The sequence below is a fragment of the Megascapheus bottae genome, chromosome 2 (assembly GCF_031878675.1).
Source record: "Megascapheus bottae isolate mThoBot1 chromosome 2, mThoBot2.hap1, whole genome shotgun sequence".
Taxonomy (NCBI): domain Eukaryota; kingdom Metazoa; phylum Chordata; class Mammalia; order Rodentia; family Geomyidae; genus Megascapheus; species Megascapheus bottae.
The window spans coordinates 91,987,472-92,007,694 of NC_143510.1; the positions used below are offsets into that span (position 1 = coordinate 91,987,472).

Sequence of the window (20,223 nt, forward strand, 5' to 3'; positions counted from 1 at the left end):
CCTTGAGGGTGCCAAGCACAGAGACCTGAGCATGGCATCCAGGAAGGCATCCTTGTGGGCAGGTCGCTGTCATTCATGTCCTGTGCCTGGCGGAGCCCAGCCCTTTGGGGGTTGTGGGGATGCTATGGGCTGCTGTCCCCGCCTGGCAGAACGTGTGTGCTGTTGCCTCTTTGCAGACATGATTAACAAGCAGGACTGTAAGTACGGAGATAACTGCACCTTCGCCTACCATCAGGAGGAGATCGACGTGTGGACGGAGGAGAGGAAAGGCACTCTCAACCGTGACCTGCTCTTCGACCCACTGGGGGGCGTCAAGCGGGGCAGCCTCACCATCGCCAAGCTCCTCAAGGAGCACCAGGGCATCTTTACCTTCCTCTGTGAGGTACCTGCCTGCCCCCTCCCTGTCACCAGTCCGGGCGGACGTAGGATTGGGTACAGCCAGCATGACGGTAGCCCTGAAACTGAGGCCTCACCCTGAGTCCGCAGATGCTTGGTCTGTCAGAAAACAAGGCCCCTCATGAGGTTGTCTGCCAGGGTCTAGATCCTAGCCAGATCCTAGCCAGCCTTGGTATTTTGCAGTGGTGGAAACGGAGGCCAGGAAGAAATAGCAACCCTCTCACCTGCCCTTCCCAGAAAGCTGGTCGTAGACCAGGCTTCGGGCCTTCATCCCCATCCTCAGGTGGCATCAGCATCCGGATGCTGACTCCATGTGCATCTGGGGATGTGAATGCCAGCCACCACGGGCGGTGCTCTCCGGGAGGCCCCTGGTACCAGGTGGCTGGGAAGCCTACTCAGCATCGTCCTTGCAGCTCTTGATTTGGCTGTGGAGTGCCTGGCACTGCTGGCCTGAGCAAGGTGTCCGGACCTTGTGTTCCATCTCCCTCCACACGCCTTTTGCCCTCCATGTGCCAGCTTCGATGTCCCTGCACTTCCCGCCTGTGTCCTGTGGTGTGCTCCCCTGGAAATGCTCTCCCATGTTTCTACATCCCTTCTCGTCCCAGCTCGCAGGACAGCAGCGCCTCTGAGCTACCCCAGACCTTGCTGTGCTTGGGAACAGACTTGTCCTGCTACCTGACAGGACCATGCCATGTCCATCTCCAGGAAACAAGAGCCTGGGTCTGGGCTGCTGCTGGGTGTGGTGCAGCTCAGCTGAGCCCTGATCTATCTCAGCAGCGCCTTTCCCTAACCCTTAGAGCGGGCACTCAAGGGCTTCTCCCCTGAGGGAGCGGTTGCCCTGGAAACCACAGCTCACCAGCGGCAGAGCATCATTTACAAAGTTTTTTTTTTCCTTCCTTCCTTCCTTCCTCCCTTTCTTTTTTCCTTTCTTTCTTCCTCTTTTCCTTCCTTCCTTCTTCCTTCCTTTCTTTTTTCCTTCCTTCCTATACCTGGGCATAAACTTAGGACCTGAGTGCTGCCCCTTAGTTTTTTTTTTAATGTTAGGTTGGTATTTTACCATTCAAGCTACAGCTCCACCCGCTGCCTTTTTTTTTTTGCTGGTTAATTAGGAATAGGAGTCTCTCAGACTTCCGTGCCACCCTGGCTTGGAACTTCAATCCTCACATCTCAGCCTGCTGAGTGGCCTGGCCTACAGATGTGAGCCACCAGCTTGAGTTTCTCTTTCTCTGTACAGACACTCTCTGTGAGACACAGCCGGTGTGGCTCTACCCAGTTTGTGGTTGAGGAAGTTGAGGTTTTAGAGGTCCAGAGTGACCCCTGCCCCAGGCCTTTGGAGTAGTGGGGGTGGGAAGGGTTGGCTAAGACTTAGCTCATCCATGAGTTGGAGTCAGAAATGTGGAATGGGGAGGAGGAGGAAGAGGAACAGACCCTGGGATTTGTTTCCTCAGTCCCTCACCCCAAGCTGACCGGACACAGCTGTCTTTCCCTGGGTAGTCATTTGGGGTTCTAGCCTACCCCCCTCCCCAGATGGTATGGCAGGCTGCCAGCCCGTTCCCTTCCTGGGCAGATCTGCTTTGACAGTAAGCCTCGAATCATCAGCAAGGGCACCAAGGATTCGCCATCCGTCTGCTCCAACCTGGCTGCCAAGCACAGCTTCTACAACAACAAGTGAGTGGCACCCCGGCCAGGCTGAGGACAGGATCAGGTGTAGACGTTCCCTGGGAGGCAGCCCAGAAGGCTTGGGAAAGGCTGAGGCCCAGGAGTGGGCCTGGGGTATCTGGTGTGTGTGTCGGGGGTGTCTCCCCTGGACAGGACGGGAACCAGCTCATCGAGTAGCTGCTGTAGTCCATGCATTGCTCTGGGGATTTATCAGTGTCCATGGGTGTGGGGGAGGAGTCCCCGTTCCTCTCACACAGGAGAGAAGCAGCATGGTCAGCAGGTACATGAGGACCCTGCACCCCCGTATGGGGCTCCTGCCCTCTGCTCTCCAGTTCTGGCAGTGTCCCAGGAAAGGGTTGGTGCTGGGCCTGGTTCAGAATCCCTGCCTTTGCTCCCTGTTTCTCAACTTGCCTCTGCCCCAGAATAGGTATTAGAGCCAAGCCCCGGAGTCAGGCAGGCCTGGGTTCAAATCCCAGCCTAGCCATGGTCAGTCCTGTGTTGAACCAATAGCTCTTGTGACTTCACGTTTCCTCGCCTGGAGAGAAGTCCGTTAACTTGCCTGGCCCTGGGCACAGCAGCTTGTGAGGAAGAGGGGTGTGGGTCTGGGCGGGACTGGGGTCTGCAGTACACCCCCCTCCGCCCCCCCCTGCCAGGTGCCTGGTGCACATCGTCCGCTCCACCTCCCTCAAGTACTCCAAGATCCGCCAGTTCCAGGAGCACTTCCAGTTTGACGTGTGCCGCCACGAGGTGCGCTACGGCTGCCTGCGGGAGGACAGCTGCCACTTTGCCCACAGCTTCATTGAGCTCAAGGTCTGGCTGCTGCAGCAGTACTCAGGTAAGGGGCTGGGTTGGAGGGGAGACTCACAAGTGGGGGGGAGTGGGCTAGGTCCGGGGGACGGTGGAAGGGACCTAAGGGGAAGTCTGAGGAGAGCAGCCCTTGGAGGGTTCTTGCATGAGCAGTCACCTCCCAGATAGCCCAGAGGTGACCATGATGCCTGCACGGGGCTGCGAGGCCCAGGAGATCCTGAGTCTCTTCCTATCTGGGCACTGCAACAGGAAGGCAGGCGTGGAGGGAGACAGCGCCCAAACCGGGCTCTGCTTGCTGCCTGGGAGATGGTCAGAAGCCACTTGTCGGCTGGGCAGCTGAGATAGATGCCTGTAATCCTAGCTCCTCAAGCCCAACCGGAAAACTTGGTGAAACTCTATCTCAAACAAAACAGGGGCCGGGTGTGGTGGCTCACACTTGTAATCCTAGCTCGTTAGGAAGCTGGGATCTGAGAATCAAGGTTCAAAGCCAGCCTGGGCACAAAAGGACCTAGGACTGTTCTCTCCAATTAAGCTCTAGAAAACAGGAAGTGGGGCTTGGCTCAGGGATAGGGTGGTAACTTTGAGCTGAAGAGCTCAGGGACAGCATCCAGTGACCCACCAAAAAAAAAAAAAAAAAAAGGCAAAACAGGGAAACGGGCTGGGTGCAGTGGCTCACACCTGTAATCCTAGCTACTCAGTAGGCTGAGATCTGAGGATCGAGGTTCAAGGCCAGACAGGGCACTAAAGACTATGAGACTCTTTTTTTTTTTTTTTTTTTTTTTTTTGGCCCCTTTCTCTTTCTGGCCCCGCTCGCTCCGGCCCCGCTCGCTCCGGCCCTGCTAGGCCCCCTTTCTAGCTCAGGCCCCGCTCGCTCCGGCCCTGCTAGGCCCCCTTTCTAGCTCAGGCCCCGCTCGCTGTGGTTCGAGTGGTAGAGTACCAGCCTTGAGCAGCAAAACTCAAGGACAGCACCCAAGTCCTGAGGTCAAGCCCCAGGACTGGCAGTGTGGCTCAAGTGGTAGAGTACCAGCCTAGCGAGTGCAAGAGCCCGAGTTCAACCCCCAGTACACGAGTATTGGAGAAAACAAAGACCAAAAAAAAAAAAAAGATAATGTCAAGGTTAACTTGAAAGTCAATGTGCCTGGAAGAACGGGTTCCGTGTTCTGAGAAGGAGCAGGTTGGAGGAGGTCACACCACAGCTCCTCTGTACCTTGAGTTTCACGGTAGTCAGGCCTGGCCTTCCTCTTGGACCTGGGCTGGCCCTGGCATTGGACAGACGTCCTGCCTCGTTCCTCAGCAGCCCATTCAGGGTCCCAGTGTCTGCCCTCACTCTTTCCAGGCATGACTCACGAAGACATCGTTCAGGAATCCAAGAAGTACTGGCAGCAGATGGAAGCCCATGCAGGGAAGGCCAGCGGCAGCTTGGTAAGGCCCTGGGGCTGAGCCCTACTGGCTGTCTGTTTGCATAGAGACCTGCAAGGTTAAAGACTGATAGGAAAAGTTCAGGTACAACTTTATTGGCTGTGCTTGCGTGTGCATGTCTGCCTTTTTTTTAACTTTTTGGTGCTGGTACCAGAGTTTGAATTCAGGGTCTCACACTCTTGCTTGTTCCGTGCCTCTAGCATCATATTTACCTGGTTAATTGGAAATGGATTCTCGTAGACTTTGCTGGCTTTGATTTGTGATCCTCCAGATCCCAGCCTCCCGAGAGCGGCGGGAAGTGTAGGCATGAGTCACTGATGTCTGACTCTGTATCTCTTTTTGCTGTGTGTAGCTTTATCCTATGTGTACATATATGCACACATACATACATATTTGTGTTCATAAATATGCACACCTTTTTTTTTTTTGCCAGTCCTGGGCTTGAACTCAGGGCCTGAGCACTGTCCTTGGACTTTCTCAAGGCTAGAGCTCTACCACTTGAGCCTCAGCACCACTTCCAGCTTTTTTCTATGTATGTGGTACCGAGGAGTCAAACCTGGGTCTTTGTGCATGTTAGGCAAGCACTCTACCACTAGGCCAAACTCCCGGCCGCACACCTTTCTTTTTTTAACCACTGAGAATAAGTTGCAGATATGCTATTCTCTTACCCCTGAACACTTTTGTGTATCTTAAAAATGAGAACATTGCCAGGTCCCTGTGGCTCACACCTACAATCCTAGCTACTCAGGAGGCTGAGATCTAAGGATTACTATTTGAACTAGGCAGAAAAGATCTTGAGACCATTATCACCAATTAATCACTAAAAAGCTGTGATTCAAGTGGTAGAGCGCTGGACTTGTGAAGAAAAAAAAAAAGTTCAGAGACAGGCCAACGCCCTGAGTTCAAGATCCCCAGTGCCAATACCAAAGAGAGAGGGAAAGAGCGAGAGGAGGGGAGAGAGAGAGCTAACACTCTCATATAAATATAGTACAGGGGCTGGGAGTTTGGCCTAGTGGTAGAGTGCTTGCCTAGCATGCACAAAGCCCTGGGTTCAATTCCTGGAAAGACTGGAAGTTGCTCTGTGGTTCAAGAAAAGTGCTAGCCTTGGGCACAAAGAGGCTCAGGGACAGTCCCCAGGCCCTAAGTTCATGTCCTATAACATACTAAAAAAAGAAAGAAGAGGCTCACAGACTTTCTTGCCCAGGCTAGTTTTGAACCATGATCCTTAGATCTCAGACACCTAAGTAGCTAGGATTACAGGCCTGAGCCACCATCACTGGACCTGGGGCAACAATCCAAGACTACCTTGGTGAATTCAATCTGTCTCCCATGGTCTGCCTAGTCCTGACTGCATGGGCGTGGCATTTACAGATGGGAAACTGGGGAAACTGACATCTTGTCCAGGGTCTGCCCTGCCCCCTCCCCTCCTGGCCATTCCTTCCATCCAGCTCCTTGGCTGCTCATTCAGGAAGCCCCGCTTGCCATTCCCATCCCGCGTGTGCAAGGCACTCCAGGGGCCCATGCTCCACTGTTCCTTGCAACGCCTGCACCTCCTGCATCGTATGGCTCAGGACACGGGGCCCAGTCTCAATTATGGAAAGGCAGTGAGGAAGGAATGACCGCTGGCCAACCAGAGCCCCTTTCCAGGCTTGGCTCCCCCCTAAGAAGCTGTGAGGCCTGCATTTGGGAGGCCATTGCTTGTCAAGAGAACCAAGGCATGTAGACCAGCCCGCTGCCCTGCTCTGGGCTGCCCTCGTTCTCCAGAGGCCATGGCTTGTGTGACAAAACCCAAGGCCTCAGGTCTTATACCTACAACCTCTGGCCCATCCCTTGCCTTCCAACAGGGTGGCCCAAGGACGCACGGGCACAGCACCTTTGACCTGCAGATGAAGTTTGTGTGTGGCCAGTGCTGGAGGAATGGGCAGGTCGTGGAGCCTGACAAAGACCTCAAATACTGCAGTGCTAAGGCCCGGCATTGGTAAGTGGGCAGCGGGCAGGGTTATGATGGGGGGAGAGGTCACATGACCCCGAGGCTCCACCCCAACTGGCTCCCTCCTGCGTCCTTCAGCTGGACCAAGGAACGGCGTGTCCTCCTGGTGATGTCCAAGGCCAAGAGGAAATGGGTGTCAGTGAGGCCACTGCCGTCCATTCGCAACTTCCCACAGCAATACGACGTAAGCTCTGGGGGTGGACACGGGACTGGGCCTGGAGGCAGGCCTTCCTCTCCTGTGCCAACGACCCAGCCCAGTGGGACTCAGCAGACTGTCACTTGCACCCACAGCTCTGTATCCATGCCCAGAATGGCCGCAAGTGCCAGTATGTGGGGAACTGCTCCTTCGCACACAGCCCTGAGGAGAGGGACATGTGGACGTTCATGAAGGAGAACAAGAGTGAGTAGCAAGGGGCGAGGTGGCTAAGATCTGAGGATCACAGACCAAAGCCATCTGGGGTAACAAAGTTCTGTGAGACTCTTATCTCCAGTGAACCCCCAGAAAACTGGAAGCAGCGCCATAGCTTAAAGTGGTGGAGCACTAGCCTTGAGCACAGATTGCTCAGGGATAATGCCCAGGTCTTGAGTTCAAACCCTATGACCCATCAAACAACAACAACAAGAGTGATGCAAAGATTTGCGCTCTGTTTCCTCACTGCTAAACGGCCTTTGGCACCTGCTATGCCTCAGCAGACAGGCCCTGAGGCCAGGCAGCCCTGTTGGAGTCCAGCAGGGATAGCGGGAATGTCTGGGGAAGCCCCCACCCCTCTTACCAGCCACTCTGTCCCCTGCCCAGTCCTGGACATGCAGCAGACCTATGACATGTGGCTGAAAAAACACAATCCAGGGAAGCCCGGGGAAGGGACCCCCGTGAGCTCCCGGGAAGGGGAGAAGCAGATCCAGATGCCCACAGACTACGCTGACATCATGGTACGTTGTACCCCATGCCCACGCCAGGAGGCCGCCTGGAGGGGCCGTGCGGGACAGGGGTGGGGTGGTGGGCACCCACACAGCTGTGCTTGCAGATGGGCTACCACTGCTGGCTCTGTGGCAAGAACAGCAACAGCAAGAAACAGTGGCAGCAGCATATCCAGTCGGAGAAGCACAAGGAGAAGGTCTTCACCTCCGACAGCGATGCCAGTGGCTGGGCCTATCGCTTCCCCATGGGCGAATTCCGGCTCTGTGACAGGTGCGGGGTGAGGGCGGGCCATGGTGGCTCGTGGCGGGGGAGTGGGTGGCCCTGAGGACCCTGAACACAGTGGCCGCTCTGCTTCCCTCTTGGCTAGTGGGTGTGTGAGGCCAGGTATGTCAGATGTGAGAGCAGCCCTAGGATGAGGGATGGGATTTAAGGGGTAGACTCAGGCCTGCCTACACACACACACAGACACACACACACACGTGTACACACACTTGGCAGCCCTGAGTCTGATCCCTGAGCTGTCTGGTGAGAGGCCCGTTTTAGGGGAAGGCCACTGGTTGGGGCCAGGAAGGCACAGAGCTTGAATAATGAGCCCCCTGCTCCCCACAGGCTCCAGAAGGGCAAAGCGTGCCCTGACGGGGACAAGTGCCGCTGCGCCCATGGACAGGAGGAGCTCAATGAGTGGCTGGACCGTCGCGAGGTGCTGAAGCAGAAGCTGGCCAAGGCCCGCAAGGACATGCTTCTGTGCCCACGGGACGACGACTTCGGCAAATACAACTTCCTGCTGCAAGAGGATGGGAGCGCTGCTGGTACCACCCCCGAAGCCCCTGCTGCTGCCCCTGCCACCGCCACCACTGGGGAGTAGGGCCAGGTTCAGCCGTGGGCAAGATCCTGAGGTCGGGGGTGGGGGTGGGGACAGAAGGCCTGGTGGAAGGGCCGGGGTAGGCCGCCCTCACCAGCCGCCTGGGGCCCTGTCCATCTTCTCCACCCCCGTCGCCCCAGTGTGTACCCCCCGGGTGCACCTGCTGCAGCCCCAAGTGGTCCCAGAGCCCTCTCCACCCCAGGGGAGGGAAGGGCCTGGCTGGCCCCTCTGGCTTCAGCCTACAGCTTTAAGTTTGTTCTGCTCCTAATGGGGGCCCAAAGCTCAGGGCTGGGGAGCCTGGGGTCCCCATTTGAATCTGCAGCAGGAGGGTCCTTCTCTTCCCCCCCCCCACTTTTTTGCCCCTTCCCTGGGGAAATCCAGATACAACAGAGGGCCGAGCCCCCAATTAGCTTTAAAATGCAGCCCCACGATGGAGCTTGAGCCCTGGAACCTCAGCTTCCAGCCTGGTTGGGAGAGCAGGGAAGGACTGGACTAGATCTTCCCTGGAACGACTCCGGGGTACGGGGGCTCTGGGATACCACCACTTCAGCCCTCTTTCTTGCGGGCCACTAGTATCGATTGTAAATCCTCAGCCTTCCGAGTGAACTCAGCTCAAACTCCATTTGGCAGAAAAGCAACCTGAGGCCTGGCCTAGCGGGCGGGGCAGTCTACCCTGGGCCCCTGGCCTCCAGCACGAGGCAGAACTGGGATTCTAAAGCACAGTCAAAGACTCATAAAGTAGTTTTAGGCTGGAGTCTGCTTGGCTAGGGCCCCCAGGAGAGCAGGTCATGTCAGCGCCAGTGGAAGGACAGTTCCCTCTGAAGGAGAGTTGTCAGAGTGCATAGGAAAGGCCCAGGCCCGGGTCTGCCTGTCTGCACAGGGAGAGGGGAGGGGCCAGGGCACCAGAGAAGAGGGAGACTTGACTGTGGCTTCATAAGCCACTCTAGGATGGGACACAGCCCGTCTTTCTTGGGCATCTAGTATGATCTTCTCCACCTTCCCCCAGACCCAGACCTACGGATATGCCCATTTGCCCTAGGCTCCTTTCTGAGCCCCAGCCCTGCAAGCTGCCTGGGACCTCAGCTGACCCCCAGCCCCTGTCCCCACCCACCCAGACTTCCCCTCCTGTCAGACACTTCTGTGTGCAAGCCTCTGTCCCACCCCTTCTACGGGCAGATCCAGCCTCCCCTGATTCCCCAGACATTCCAGAATACCCCATGCCGTTGGCACAAGGAGTGGGGCGTCCCCGGAAGGAATCAGGAACTAAGGCTGGCAGGGAGTGAGATGGAGATGGTGGAATACCCTATATTGCTCCTCCAACAAGGAAAGCAGTGACGTGATGACGGGCGCCCGGGTGGCATGGAGAACGAGGATCCTCATGCGACCACCGAGCAGACTCTTGATAACTGTGGCATGCACCCTTTCCTCTCCCCTGCCCCTTGCTCCTGCCCCCCGCAGGCCAGCACCCCAGGGGAGGGTGCTGCTGGCATGGCTGGAGGCCGGGAGATGCCAGAGCTAGGGTGGGGGCCGTGCCGTGACTGTGGATGACGCGTATTCTCCTGACCTGTGGTGTTGCAGTCTCGTCACCAGCCTTGTTCTTAGTGTGTATATATGTCGCCCCTGTGATGCATATATACACAGGTATTAAATATATCGCTCTATATAATATTATATATGTGTGTGGTATCTGAGGAATCAAAAGAGGGCTAGAGATAAAGAATTTGGCCAGGAAAATGCAGCCATCCTTGTGTTCTTAGGAGGGTTTATTGGGCTCATCTGGCTATTTGTGAGGAGATGGGGGGCGGGGGAAACAAGAGCTGTGATTTGGGAAGGAAGAGCGACAGTGGCTTCACACTATCCCTATCTACAAAAGAGAGAGACCCAGAGCGCTGAGCATAGGGAGAGAACATGATTATCTTTGTGTCCCTGCCAAGGAGAAGGATGAGAATCCTCAGTTGTCATCTTTAGCTTGTTAAGCTGCCAAGAGGCCTTGGTATTGGGACTCCTTGAGTTAGCCAGAGCTGGATCCCCACTGGGGAGGGGAGGAAGGGGAAGCAAGAAAATGCCTTTAATGATGATGGTAATTATTTCAGATGTGACCCTTCTAGGCTCCTGGCTTAGATCTGGGACCTGTCGCCTACCCTTAGCAGGCAGGGACAGATGGCATGGTGGATAAGGGCTGGGTGTCATGAGGGGGATGCTGCATTTCTCATCTGGGCAGTAATCAACTTAATGGTCCTTTTAAAATGTCTGTGTATTAAAAATTTATGAATACCACACTTTAATATTAAATATCATAAGGTCTAGTATCTTGATAATAATGTAGATGTTTTAATAACAATTTTTGTCCTTCTTAAAATAAAATGAAAGAAACTTGGTTCTTTTAGCCTTTGTTCTAGAAAATAAATGTGTGCACTTTGACCCCTGTCCCTGAGGTGTCGCTCCTGTTCCTCCTTGTTCTTCTGCCCAGGGGCCGGGGCTGCTCTACATTGAGAGCCGCTAGCACCAGCTCAGCCTCAGACGGACATGGCAAGTGGGGAGGGCCAGGGCCAGGGCTGTATAACCCCTCAGGCAGCACCTCAGGCAGGGAGGAGCTGGGTTCTGTACAAATGGCCCCAGTAGCCCCCGCCCCACTTGTGGAAAGCCCTCCCCTTGGAGCTGCCTGCGAGCTCCCCGCTCCCCTGCCTGCTTTTACCAGTGCGTGCTGCACTTGGTGTACTCATTCTGACTGTGGTCCTTCCACAGTGCCACGAGGCCATACTATATGGAGTGGACAGGGGGGAGCCACGCCCTGCTGGTCACACCTGCAATCCTAGCTCAGGAGGCATGCAGTTAAAGGCAAGTCCTGTCAAAAACAATAATAAAGCCAGGAGGGGCTGGGAGTTTGGCCTAGTGGTTAAAGTGCTTGCCTAGCATGCATGAAGACCCGGGTTCGATTCCTTGGTACCACATACATAGAAAAAAGTCAGAAGTGGTGCTGAGGCTCAAGTGGCAGAGCTCTAGCCTTGAGAAAGTCCAAGGACAGTGCTCAGGCCCTGAGTTCAAGCCCAGGACTGGCAAAAAAAAAAAAATAATAATAATAATAATAAAGCCAGGAGTTTGGCGTACTGGTAGGGTGCTTACTTAGCATGCATAAAACACTGGGTTTGATTCCTCAGTACCACATAAACAGAAAAAGCCAGAAGTAGCACTGTGGGTTCAAGTGGTAAAATGCCAACCTTGAATAAAAGAAGCTCAGGGACGGTGTCCAGACCCAGAGCTCAAGTCCCAGGATTGACAAAAAAAAAAAAAAAAAAAAAAGGTGGGGGAAATCTAGTGTATTGGATTGAGAATGTGTTGTGTTCTGGATTCAGGGCAAGTGCTCACTAGATAGCTTTAGAGTCTGAATTATTGGAAGACTGGGAGTTTCTTGAGCGGGGGTATGCAGAATAGACTCAGGGGATCTGTGAATGAAGGGGTGCAGAGCGGAAGCAGCTTTCCCAGGAAGCCTGTTGGCACTGCACACTGCAGAAAGTACGTTCATTCTGCATTCTGCCCTCAAGCACTGCATGACTGAAGCACTACACGATTGCCATTCACACATGAAATTCCGGGGGGCACAGCCAAGGTTTCAAGGACAGACAGAAAAAAAGATCAAGAGCAGAGGTCTTAGGCAGGGGTGGTGGCTCACGCCTGTAATCCATGCTACTCAGGAGGCTGAGATCTAAGGATGGTTGTTCAAAGCCACACCAGACATTAAAGTCCTTGAGACTCTTATCTCCCGTTAACCACTAGAAAATCAGAAGTGGTGCTGTTGCTCCAGGGGTAGGGCAGTAGTCTTGAGCTGAAGAGCTCAGGGACAGTGCCCAGGCCCAGAATTCAAGCCCTCCGACCAACAGGAGAAAAAAAAAAAGATCGAAGGAAGGTCCTTATGGTTCGGACATCCTGGTATTCTTAGCACTCCTAGCTACCCAGTGAAAAACTAAAGTGAGATGGCAAGATAAGTTCACAAAAGAAAAGCACAATCCTGTCCTCAGGCTGGGGGAATAAGTTTGTATTGGGCCTTTCTGAAACAGGAAATGAAAGAGATTAAGCAAGCAGGACTTCATGAACCTCACAGACTGAATTCTCCAGTTCTTGTAAGTTCCTTTACATTTTATTTTCCTTTTTGTTTTGCTCGGGTTGGAAAGCCTTACCTGAAACCCCACCCCATCCAGATCTCAGAACACAAGACTGTTTACTGAGGAAAACCAGCTCGCTTCATATCCGCAGCCTGCCAGGGAGACAGACCTAAATAGTCTCCCATCGCTATCAGAGTGCACTTACTGCTCTGCATCTTTATTTTCCACTGGTGCAGTTCCCTGTTCCAGTGTCAGCTGGATGTTTGCAGGCAGTGGCTGATATCCGGGCCATCTGGGGGCTCCCGGGGATTGAACACAGGTCTGTTGCGGGGCTTCGGCCCTGTAAGGACTGTGGTGAACACCATCAACGAAGGACCTCAGCTCTTCCCCTCTAGGGATTCTGCTTCCAAGGTGAGGCCAGGGAAGACGTAGCTCACAGCCACTCAGGGAAGGCAGGAACTGCATTTGGACCTGCCCAACTTGACAGTCAGCAGGTAAGTTTGCATCCTTTCTAGCCGCCTTTGAGCCTTCACATCTTATATGTCCCGCTGGCCAAGGCACAGTGAAAGTTCAGAGAGCCTCTCGTCTGGGATCACAGCTTTCTTCCGAAGATGGACAGCTGTCAGCACAGAAGACATCTCGTTCCAAGCGACTGGAAGGTAGATACAATCAGTGAAAATTCTGGGTAAGAACAGGCGGCATTCAGTGGCCTTGATAAGGGTTCCTGTGAACACAGACCCCTCTGCAGACATCTTTAGACCTCTGAGCCCAGAACCCCCAGAGGTCCCTGGGGACCCGCCCTACAGCCCCCTCCAAGGGCTCTAGGTGCCTTTCCTTCTTCTCCTCCCACCTTCCCAGACTGCCCCGCTCAGTATTCTGTGGTGATGCTGCTAATCTGGGCATCTGAGGACACAGTGGCAGTTGTCTGTGTGGACTTGAAGCAGCCTGAAAATTCTCTAAGGAGTTTCCTGGTTGGGTATCTTATTTAGCTTTGAACTCACAGCATCTAGTCTGGAGTCATTTATGTGGTGTATTATTCCATTTTCTGTTCTGCAATGAAGCATCTGAAGACCAGATAACTTACAAAGAATGGAAGTTTCTGCCAGGTGTCGGTGGCTTACATTTGTAATCCTAGATACTCATCAGGCTAAGGTCTGAGGATTTGGGTTGGAAGCCAAGCTGGTCAGGAATGTCTGTGTGATTCCAATCTCCAATTAACCACCAAAGAAGCCAGAAGTGGATTTGTGACTGAAGTGGTAGAGTTCCAGCCTTGAATTCTGGAGGCTGGAAGTAGAAGAACATGGCACCAGCATCTGCCTGGCATCTGGTCTCTGTGCTGCAAGGGATGCCGCAGAGGGCATACATGATGAGAGAAAAAGCTGCTAGCTCAAGTCCCCCTTCCTCTTCTCACAGTCACGAATGCCACCCGAGGGGCCCCAGCCTCTCCTACCATTAGCCTTTGGGTGTGGATAAACCTGAAGTCAAGGCAGGGCACACGGAAGTTATAGCGTGTAGTCAGCGCTCATTCATGGTCTTACTGGCTTAGGAAAGGAGTCTGCAGATTGCTAGGGAATGAAACTCCATGGATACCATATCAGAGCAGCTGGGTATAGGGCAGACATAGAAGTATTTCTTTTAGCCTCTAAAATTACGTTCACTTCCTACTTCACCTCTGTGCTAAGCTAATATTTCGCTAAAGAATTTTCTTGGTCTGATACCAAACATTGCAAACATAAATTAATAAGCCAGGAGCTGAGGGCTTGTGCCTGTAATTCTAGCTAATTGGAGGCTGAAGGCTCCCAGTGAGATAGAATATGGTTGGTCATGGGGCTTGAATTCAGATCCTGGACTTTGTCCCTAAGCTCTTTTGTTCAAAGCTAGTTCTCTACCATTTTGAACCACAGTTCTACTGGTTTTGTGGCCGTTAACTAGAAATAAGAGTCTCACGGACTTTCTTGCTTAGGCTGGCTTTGAACCGTGATCTTCAAATCTCAGCCTCCTGTGTAGCTAGGATTACAGGATAAGACGCCAGCACCTGACTAGGATTCAAGTTTAAGCCAGCCTGGGCAGAAAGGTTTACAAGACTCTTAACTACAATTTACCACCAAAAAGCCAGAAGTGGAGGTGTGGTTCAAGTGGTAGGGTGCTATCTTGAAGCAAAAAGCCCCAGCAGAACCTGAGGCCCTGAGTTGAAACCATAATACTGGCATCAATTAGTAATCATTACCATCATCATCATAAGACAGGCTGGACCTTGAGCTCAATGCGAGTATTTGCCTATCATGCATTGGCCCTAGATTTAATCCCCAGCAATATAGTAATAATAATAGTAATACTATTTAATAGAACTGTATTAACTTATAAAATGAACATAATTTGGGGAGGATTATATGGTAAAAAGGAGAACAGTTAGAGATTGTTGACAGGGAGACGCTAGAAGGATTCCTGGAGTTTTTTATGTCCCAGTCCTGAGCTCAGGGACAGGGCACTATCCCTTAGGTTTTTTCACTAAAGGCTGGCTATTTCGTGGGGTGTGTGTGTGTGTGTGTGTGTGTGTGTGTGTGTGTGTCCTGGGGCTTGAACTCAGGGCCTGGGTACTGTCCTTGAGCTTTCTTCAAGGCTAGAGCTCTGCCACTTGAGCCACAGCACCACTCCGGCCTTTTCTGTGTATGTGGTACTGAGGATTAGGACCCAGGCACTAGGACCCTGGCCCCATGACACTCTACTTCTTTGAACCACAACTCTGCTCCTGGCTTTTTGGTAGTTAATTAGAAATAACAGTTTCACAGACTTTCCTATCCAGGCTGGCTCTGAACCTCAGCTCTCAGCCTCCTAAGTAGCTAGTATAGGTGTGAGATACTAGTTCCCAGCCTCTGGAGTACTTTTTTTTTTATCTTGTGCAAAATGATTTTGGAAATCAGTGAAGTTGTTACAACGTTTAACCACAGACAGAGTACATGCCTAGCATGCACCAAGACCCGGTTCAATTCCTTGGTACCACATACATAGAAAAGGCTGGAAGTTGTGCTGTGGCTCAGGTGGTAGAGCTCTAGCTTTGAGAAAACCCACGCATAGTGCTCAGGCCCTGAATTCAAGACCCAGAACTGGCAAGAAGAAAAAAAAAAACAACTTTAACCATAGAGCAGAAAACCATGCATTTTCTGCTTGCAATCCAGAGTCTTTAAAGCCAGAGCAGTAGAGCTGAAAGGAACTTGAAAGGTCCTAACATTTATTTTGGGGACTGAGACCCACAATCACTGCCTGAGTTGTTCAAAATTCCCCAGGATTGTGTGGCAGTCGTAGGAAGCTGCCATCTTTTGGCCAAATGTGGCTTCACTCCCCTACCAGTCTTAGGACGATGCCACGCCGACCCTTGCTTTGCCCATACATTCCAGTTCCCTGGGGTTCAGAGAGCCAGCTGGTATCCTGGAGGAAAGGCAGAGACAAAAACATCTCATGCCTGTACATTGCCCTTTGCGAACAGGTTCAGGCTATGCAGATGGTATAAACCCCAATTATGCATGCCACATGTACATTCGTGTGCTCCAGGACACGTGTGCATGCATATATATGTCATCCAAGCATGCCACACAACCTGAGACTCACACTTGTGCATGTGAATGCACGGTGCCTTGGTGTGTCTGTACACGCCACACTAAGTATCTTTTGCATAGAGCTGCCTGGATGCTGGTCTTGCCCTGCAGACTTCTTTCTCCCTGGGTCCTTAGGTGCCAGCCCAGGATGGTTTCCATGGCACGCCCTGCTCCCCACCGTGCCTGCGCCTCCCAGGCTCCTCCACCCGCTGACGCCCTGTGTGTGCCCTCTGTGTGCTGGTGCATGCATGCTGGCTGTGGGCGTGGAGCTCTGCTCACTGTTCTCATCTGGAAGCGCCAGTTATGGCTGCCTGCCTGGGGGAGAATTTGCCTTTCTGAAGTTAGATAACAGGCCCGGTGCTCTGTCAGAGGATTGGAGCGGTGGCTCCACGTGCTACGGCTGGCACAGGGCCAGGTCCGCCCTGCCAAGCAGCGGGAAGGGAAGGCCTGGCTGCAGCCGGAGCTGGCAGGTGGCCGAGCCGGGGGTGGACAGGCGGGCCAGACCTGCGGCCGCCCATTGGCTGCCTCAGGCTCCCGCCCCGCCTGCCTCTCGCTAGCCTGCGGCTCCCCAGCCAGCCCCAGCCCTCGCCTCTCCAGCTGCTTCTAAACTCCCAGAGCAAGCACCTCCTGCCGGGCCATGTCTAACTGCGACCGGATGGGAGTGGCCCCCGCCATGGACATGCCCGAGGTCCTCAAGTCGCTGCTGGAGCACACTCTGCCTTGGCCAGAAAAGAGGGCAGGTAGGAGCACAGGTGGTCTGCACCTGGCAAGCTGCCCAAGGGGTGGGGGCAGGCTCAGGGACAGTGCAGGCCAGGCTGCGGAAGGTCCCAGCAGGGGTCTGCCCCTGGGTCCAGCCTACAGAGAGGAAGGGGTACAGTGCAGAGATGAGAACCCAGGCCAGTGTGTGGGTATCACCAGCTCTGGGGCTACTCCCGAGCCTGGCTGTGGAGAGCGTGGCAGTGTGCAGCCATCGACAGGTGCCGTGCCAGCGTGGGACAAGGACAGGACTAGAGTGCTTGTTGAAAGAATCCAGAGGTATGCAGCAGGCATGCCATGAGCCCTCCCTCTGCACACTGAGGTGGGCAGCGGAGGGGCAGTGGTAGGTTTGGGAGCAGAGCTTGAGTGTGGAGAAGAGGTTTTTCCATGCTTGCAGCTCGCTGGCTTGCTGGCTGCCAGAGGGCTGAACTCAAGTCCTGGCTGGGCTGGAAGTTGTTATGTAACAGGACCACAAGGCTGGAAGCTGGCGTTCCTAGGATACCACAGCAAAGCAATGGAGGAGGGAGGGGAGCAAGCGGCAGCCATCCTGCCTGAGAAACCTGGGTGTCCAAACACTGAGTTTGAGGAATGCTCACGCCAAGTCCTCATGGCTCAACTGCCTTACTGCTTTTATCACACTTGTTTTTCTCTTTTGGTGGTGCTTGAGATTGAGTCCAGGCCTCCCCCATGCTGAGCACAAGCCCTGCTTCAGACAGAGCTAACCCTGGCCTCCTTCTGCCAGAGGGCCCAGCTGCTCTCCATGGCCTGAGTGTGATTTGGGGACTCGGGGGTCCAGGGAGGGGCTTCTTTCCCAGGTCTTTCTCAGGCCTCTGCCTCCTTTTGCTGTGCTGGTTCCTCATGGATCTCATCATTCTCACAGGACCCACGGCCCACTCCCAAACTTTGGAGCCAGAGGACAAGCCCTGGCTTCCTCTTGTCAGGTCAAGGAAGGGGTGACAGCAAGCTCTGCTCCTGGAGAGACTCCCCACACCTCACAGTAGGGTGCAGAGGGCTCACATGGATTTCAGAGCCCCTTAGGCCACACTTGTGTTTTGTTTCCTCCCTTTCAGTTCAGGGCCTCAAGCTTGCTAGGCAGGTACTTTACCATTTGAGCTAGGTCCACCACCTTTTTGTTTTAGTTATTCTTCAGGAGAGCTTTCAGGTTTTTCCCAGGACTGGCTTGTAATGGCGATTCTCTTCCTAATGCCTGCTATGTAGCTGGGATTAGGTGGGAGCCACTATGCCTGGCTTGTTGGTTAAGATGGGCTCTCCCTAACTTTTGCCTGGACTGACCTCAAATTACCATCTCCTGAGAAGCTAGGATTACAGACAGGGCTACCACACCTGGTTTACAGTTAGGGTTTCTAACACTGAGGCATCTCAGCTGCCTGCCTAGGCTGGCTACAGAGGAATTTCCATCCTCTAGAACACAGGATAGATACCTCAGCAGCCTGAGCAGCAGCCAGCATGTAAGATCCCAGCTGCTTACCAGGACAAGCCAGCCGCCTTGGGATTGGCTGCAGTATGAGCTCTGCTGGAGTCCATGTCCATGAACAGGCCATCTCTGACTTGTTTCACTGGGTGTCCAATGCAGGTGGACCCAGCTGGCATGTTTTCCAAAAGGTACAGTGTTCTCTTCCTGATCTAGGCACCAGGACGGCTGGCACAGCTCCCTCCTGGCCCTTCCCATGTGTCCCAGAATGCCCCATGTGCTTCAGGCAGGGCAAGCTCCCAGCTGGGCAGGAAAGGGTTTTAGAGGGCGACTCAGGACACAGCTCCTCAGAGGAGGCAAGCAAGGGCTTTGAGGTATGGCAACAGCTGCTGATCACTGGCTCCCGATGGGTCTGCTGAGCTCTGAACAGTGGACGAGGCCCTGCTTGGCACTACACAAGGACAGGGCTCAGCACTTAGAGAACTTGCCCAGGAGCCTGTAGGCTGGGGCATAGGAGAGAGTCTAAGGTCATCTCTTGTCACTGCATATAGCCACTCACTGCAGCCAGTAGGAGGGAGAAAAGTGAGGAGAAGCACATGGAAGAGCCCACAACACCACAGTACCACGTTCACTTTTCTACCTTCAAGCTGCAGTCACTACTCTGAAAAATGCCTGCCTGGGAAGACAGCAGAAGTATACTTACCATGCTGAGCCAGTTTTCTGAGCTGTCCTGTAGCAAGAACTTGATGTGTTTTGATTTTGTGCTTGAACTCAGGGCCTGACTATTGTTCCTTAGCTTTTTCACACAAGGCTGGCACTCTATCGCTTGAGCCACAGCTCTACTTCTGCTTTTTTTTTTTTTTTTGGTGGTTAATTGGAGATAAGAGTCTCAAAGACTTTTTTTTTTTTTGCCAAGGCTGGTCTCAAACCTTTGATCCTCAGATCTCAGTCTCCTGAGGAGCTAGGATTACAAGCCTGAGCCCCTGGCTCCAAGCATTTTAAATGCTCTTATCCAGATTCTCTCCCCACTAAGCTGGCTTTGGCCTTGGTGGCTTTGGCCTGGGCATCCAATCAACTGCCCTGCACCTGGGGTAAGGCAGTGGGGCCCTGCAAATGCCTTTCCCCTCTTTCTCCAGCACAGTTAGGTCACGTACAGGGTGTTGCTGGGCTCTGGTGGGTGGGAAGTTCAGTGTGAGAAATTCCAGGTGTGCTCATGAGATGGCTCTCCCTGCAGCCACACATTCCACATTCTAGTCCCCATGTGGGGACCTGCTCCCTTTCCTTCTAGCTGCTCCTGGGCCTGCGGCAGCCTGCCCAAACCTCTGTCTCCTTCCTGTCCTTGGAAAAGCAGACCTCCTCTAGCAGTGCAGATCAGATCCAAGATCACACTTCGCTTCCTGGTGGCCCTCCCTCTGGGCCACAGAGCAACCAATTTCCCACATCCAACTAATGAGTGGGTCTGGGCCCCAAGCCCTAATGAACTGTTTTCCTTCTCTTCTCTGGGCCCTGATCTCAAAAGACCACTCTTATCTCTGCTCCTGCATTTCCTCATGTTAGTGACAAGTGCAGGGTCTCTTCCCATGCTCACTCCACCCCCTATTCTTTTCTTCTCAGGCTTCTGGAAAGACCCTGCATATCTGAACCATACTCCCATCCATGGGCTCAAAGTCACAAAATCCGCAACCGCCCCCCCATAAGTTTCTCCACTCACTCAAGTCTCCTGGGGAAGCTATGGAGTATAAACCATACTTTGAAATAGAGCAAGACAGAACACCCGCCCTCAGGCACTACAGCAGCCTTGGAATGAGAAACAGAACAGAAATCCTGATTCTGCAGCTCACTGGCCACGAATCCTCCTTTCCATTTCCCCTCTCTATTCCAAGCTTGAAAAAAGGGAAAAGAAATACCTGTGCCAAAGGCTTGTTTCCAAGACTGAGTTGTCCCATGTGAAAGTTGCACACTGTTAGGTGCCATGTGTTTCTCTACTAAAGGAAAAAAGCAGGCTGGCTTGGTGTTTTCTTCTTACCACCTCCAATCTGAGCCCCATTCCCTTCCTTCCATCCTCTTTTAAAAAAGTCGATGTTTAGCTGGGAGTGTGGCCTGATGGTAGATGCTTGCCTAGCATGTACAAAGACCCAGGTGTGATTCCTCAGTACCACATACATAGAAAAAGCTAGAAGTGGTGCTGTGGCTCAAGTGGTAGAGCGCTAGCCTTGAGAAAGCCCAAGGACAGTGCTCAGGCCCTGAGTTTAAGCCCCAGGATTGGCAAGAAAAGAAAGAAAGAAAGGAA

The 20,223-nt window shown here is 53.3% G+C and overlaps 2 protein-coding genes across 2 annotated transcripts in view; both read left to right on the forward strand.

The window, feature by feature from the left end:
- Positions 1 to 8,485, forward strand: part of Zc3h7b (zinc finger CCCH-type containing 7B) — a 40,860-nt gene extending 32,375 nt beyond the window's left edge. Inside the window, exons 14-23 of the mRNA XM_090328800.1 lie at positions 177 to 382; positions 1,964 to 2,064; positions 2,709 to 2,890; positions 4,199 to 4,284; positions 6,126 to 6,259; positions 6,350 to 6,455; positions 6,563 to 6,671; positions 7,068 to 7,201; positions 7,297 to 7,460; positions 7,800 to 8,485. Of these exons, the coding sequence (XP_090184926.1) occupies positions 177 to 382; positions 1,964 to 2,064; positions 2,709 to 2,890; positions 4,199 to 4,284; positions 6,126 to 6,259; positions 6,350 to 6,455; positions 6,563 to 6,671; positions 7,068 to 7,201; positions 7,297 to 7,460; positions 7,800 to 8,055 (1,478 nt within the window). The 3' untranslated portion in view covers positions 8,056 to 8,485. The remainder of the gene's footprint in view (positions 1 to 176; positions 383 to 1,963; positions 2,065 to 2,708; positions 2,891 to 4,198; positions 4,285 to 6,125; positions 6,260 to 6,349; positions 6,456 to 6,562; positions 6,672 to 7,067; positions 7,202 to 7,296; positions 7,461 to 7,799) is intronic.
- A 7,774-nt stretch (positions 8,486 to 16,259) lies between these two features.
- The window catches only part of Tef (TEF transcription factor, PAR bZIP family member), a 30,866-nt gene continuing 26,902 nt past the window's right edge, over positions 16,260 to 20,223 (forward strand). The window contains exon 1 of the mRNA XM_090328803.1: positions 16,260 to 16,485. Within this exon, the coding sequence (XP_090184929.1) occupies positions 16,383 to 16,485 (103 nt within the window). The 5' untranslated portion in view covers positions 16,260 to 16,382. The remainder of the gene's footprint in view (positions 16,486 to 20,223) is intronic.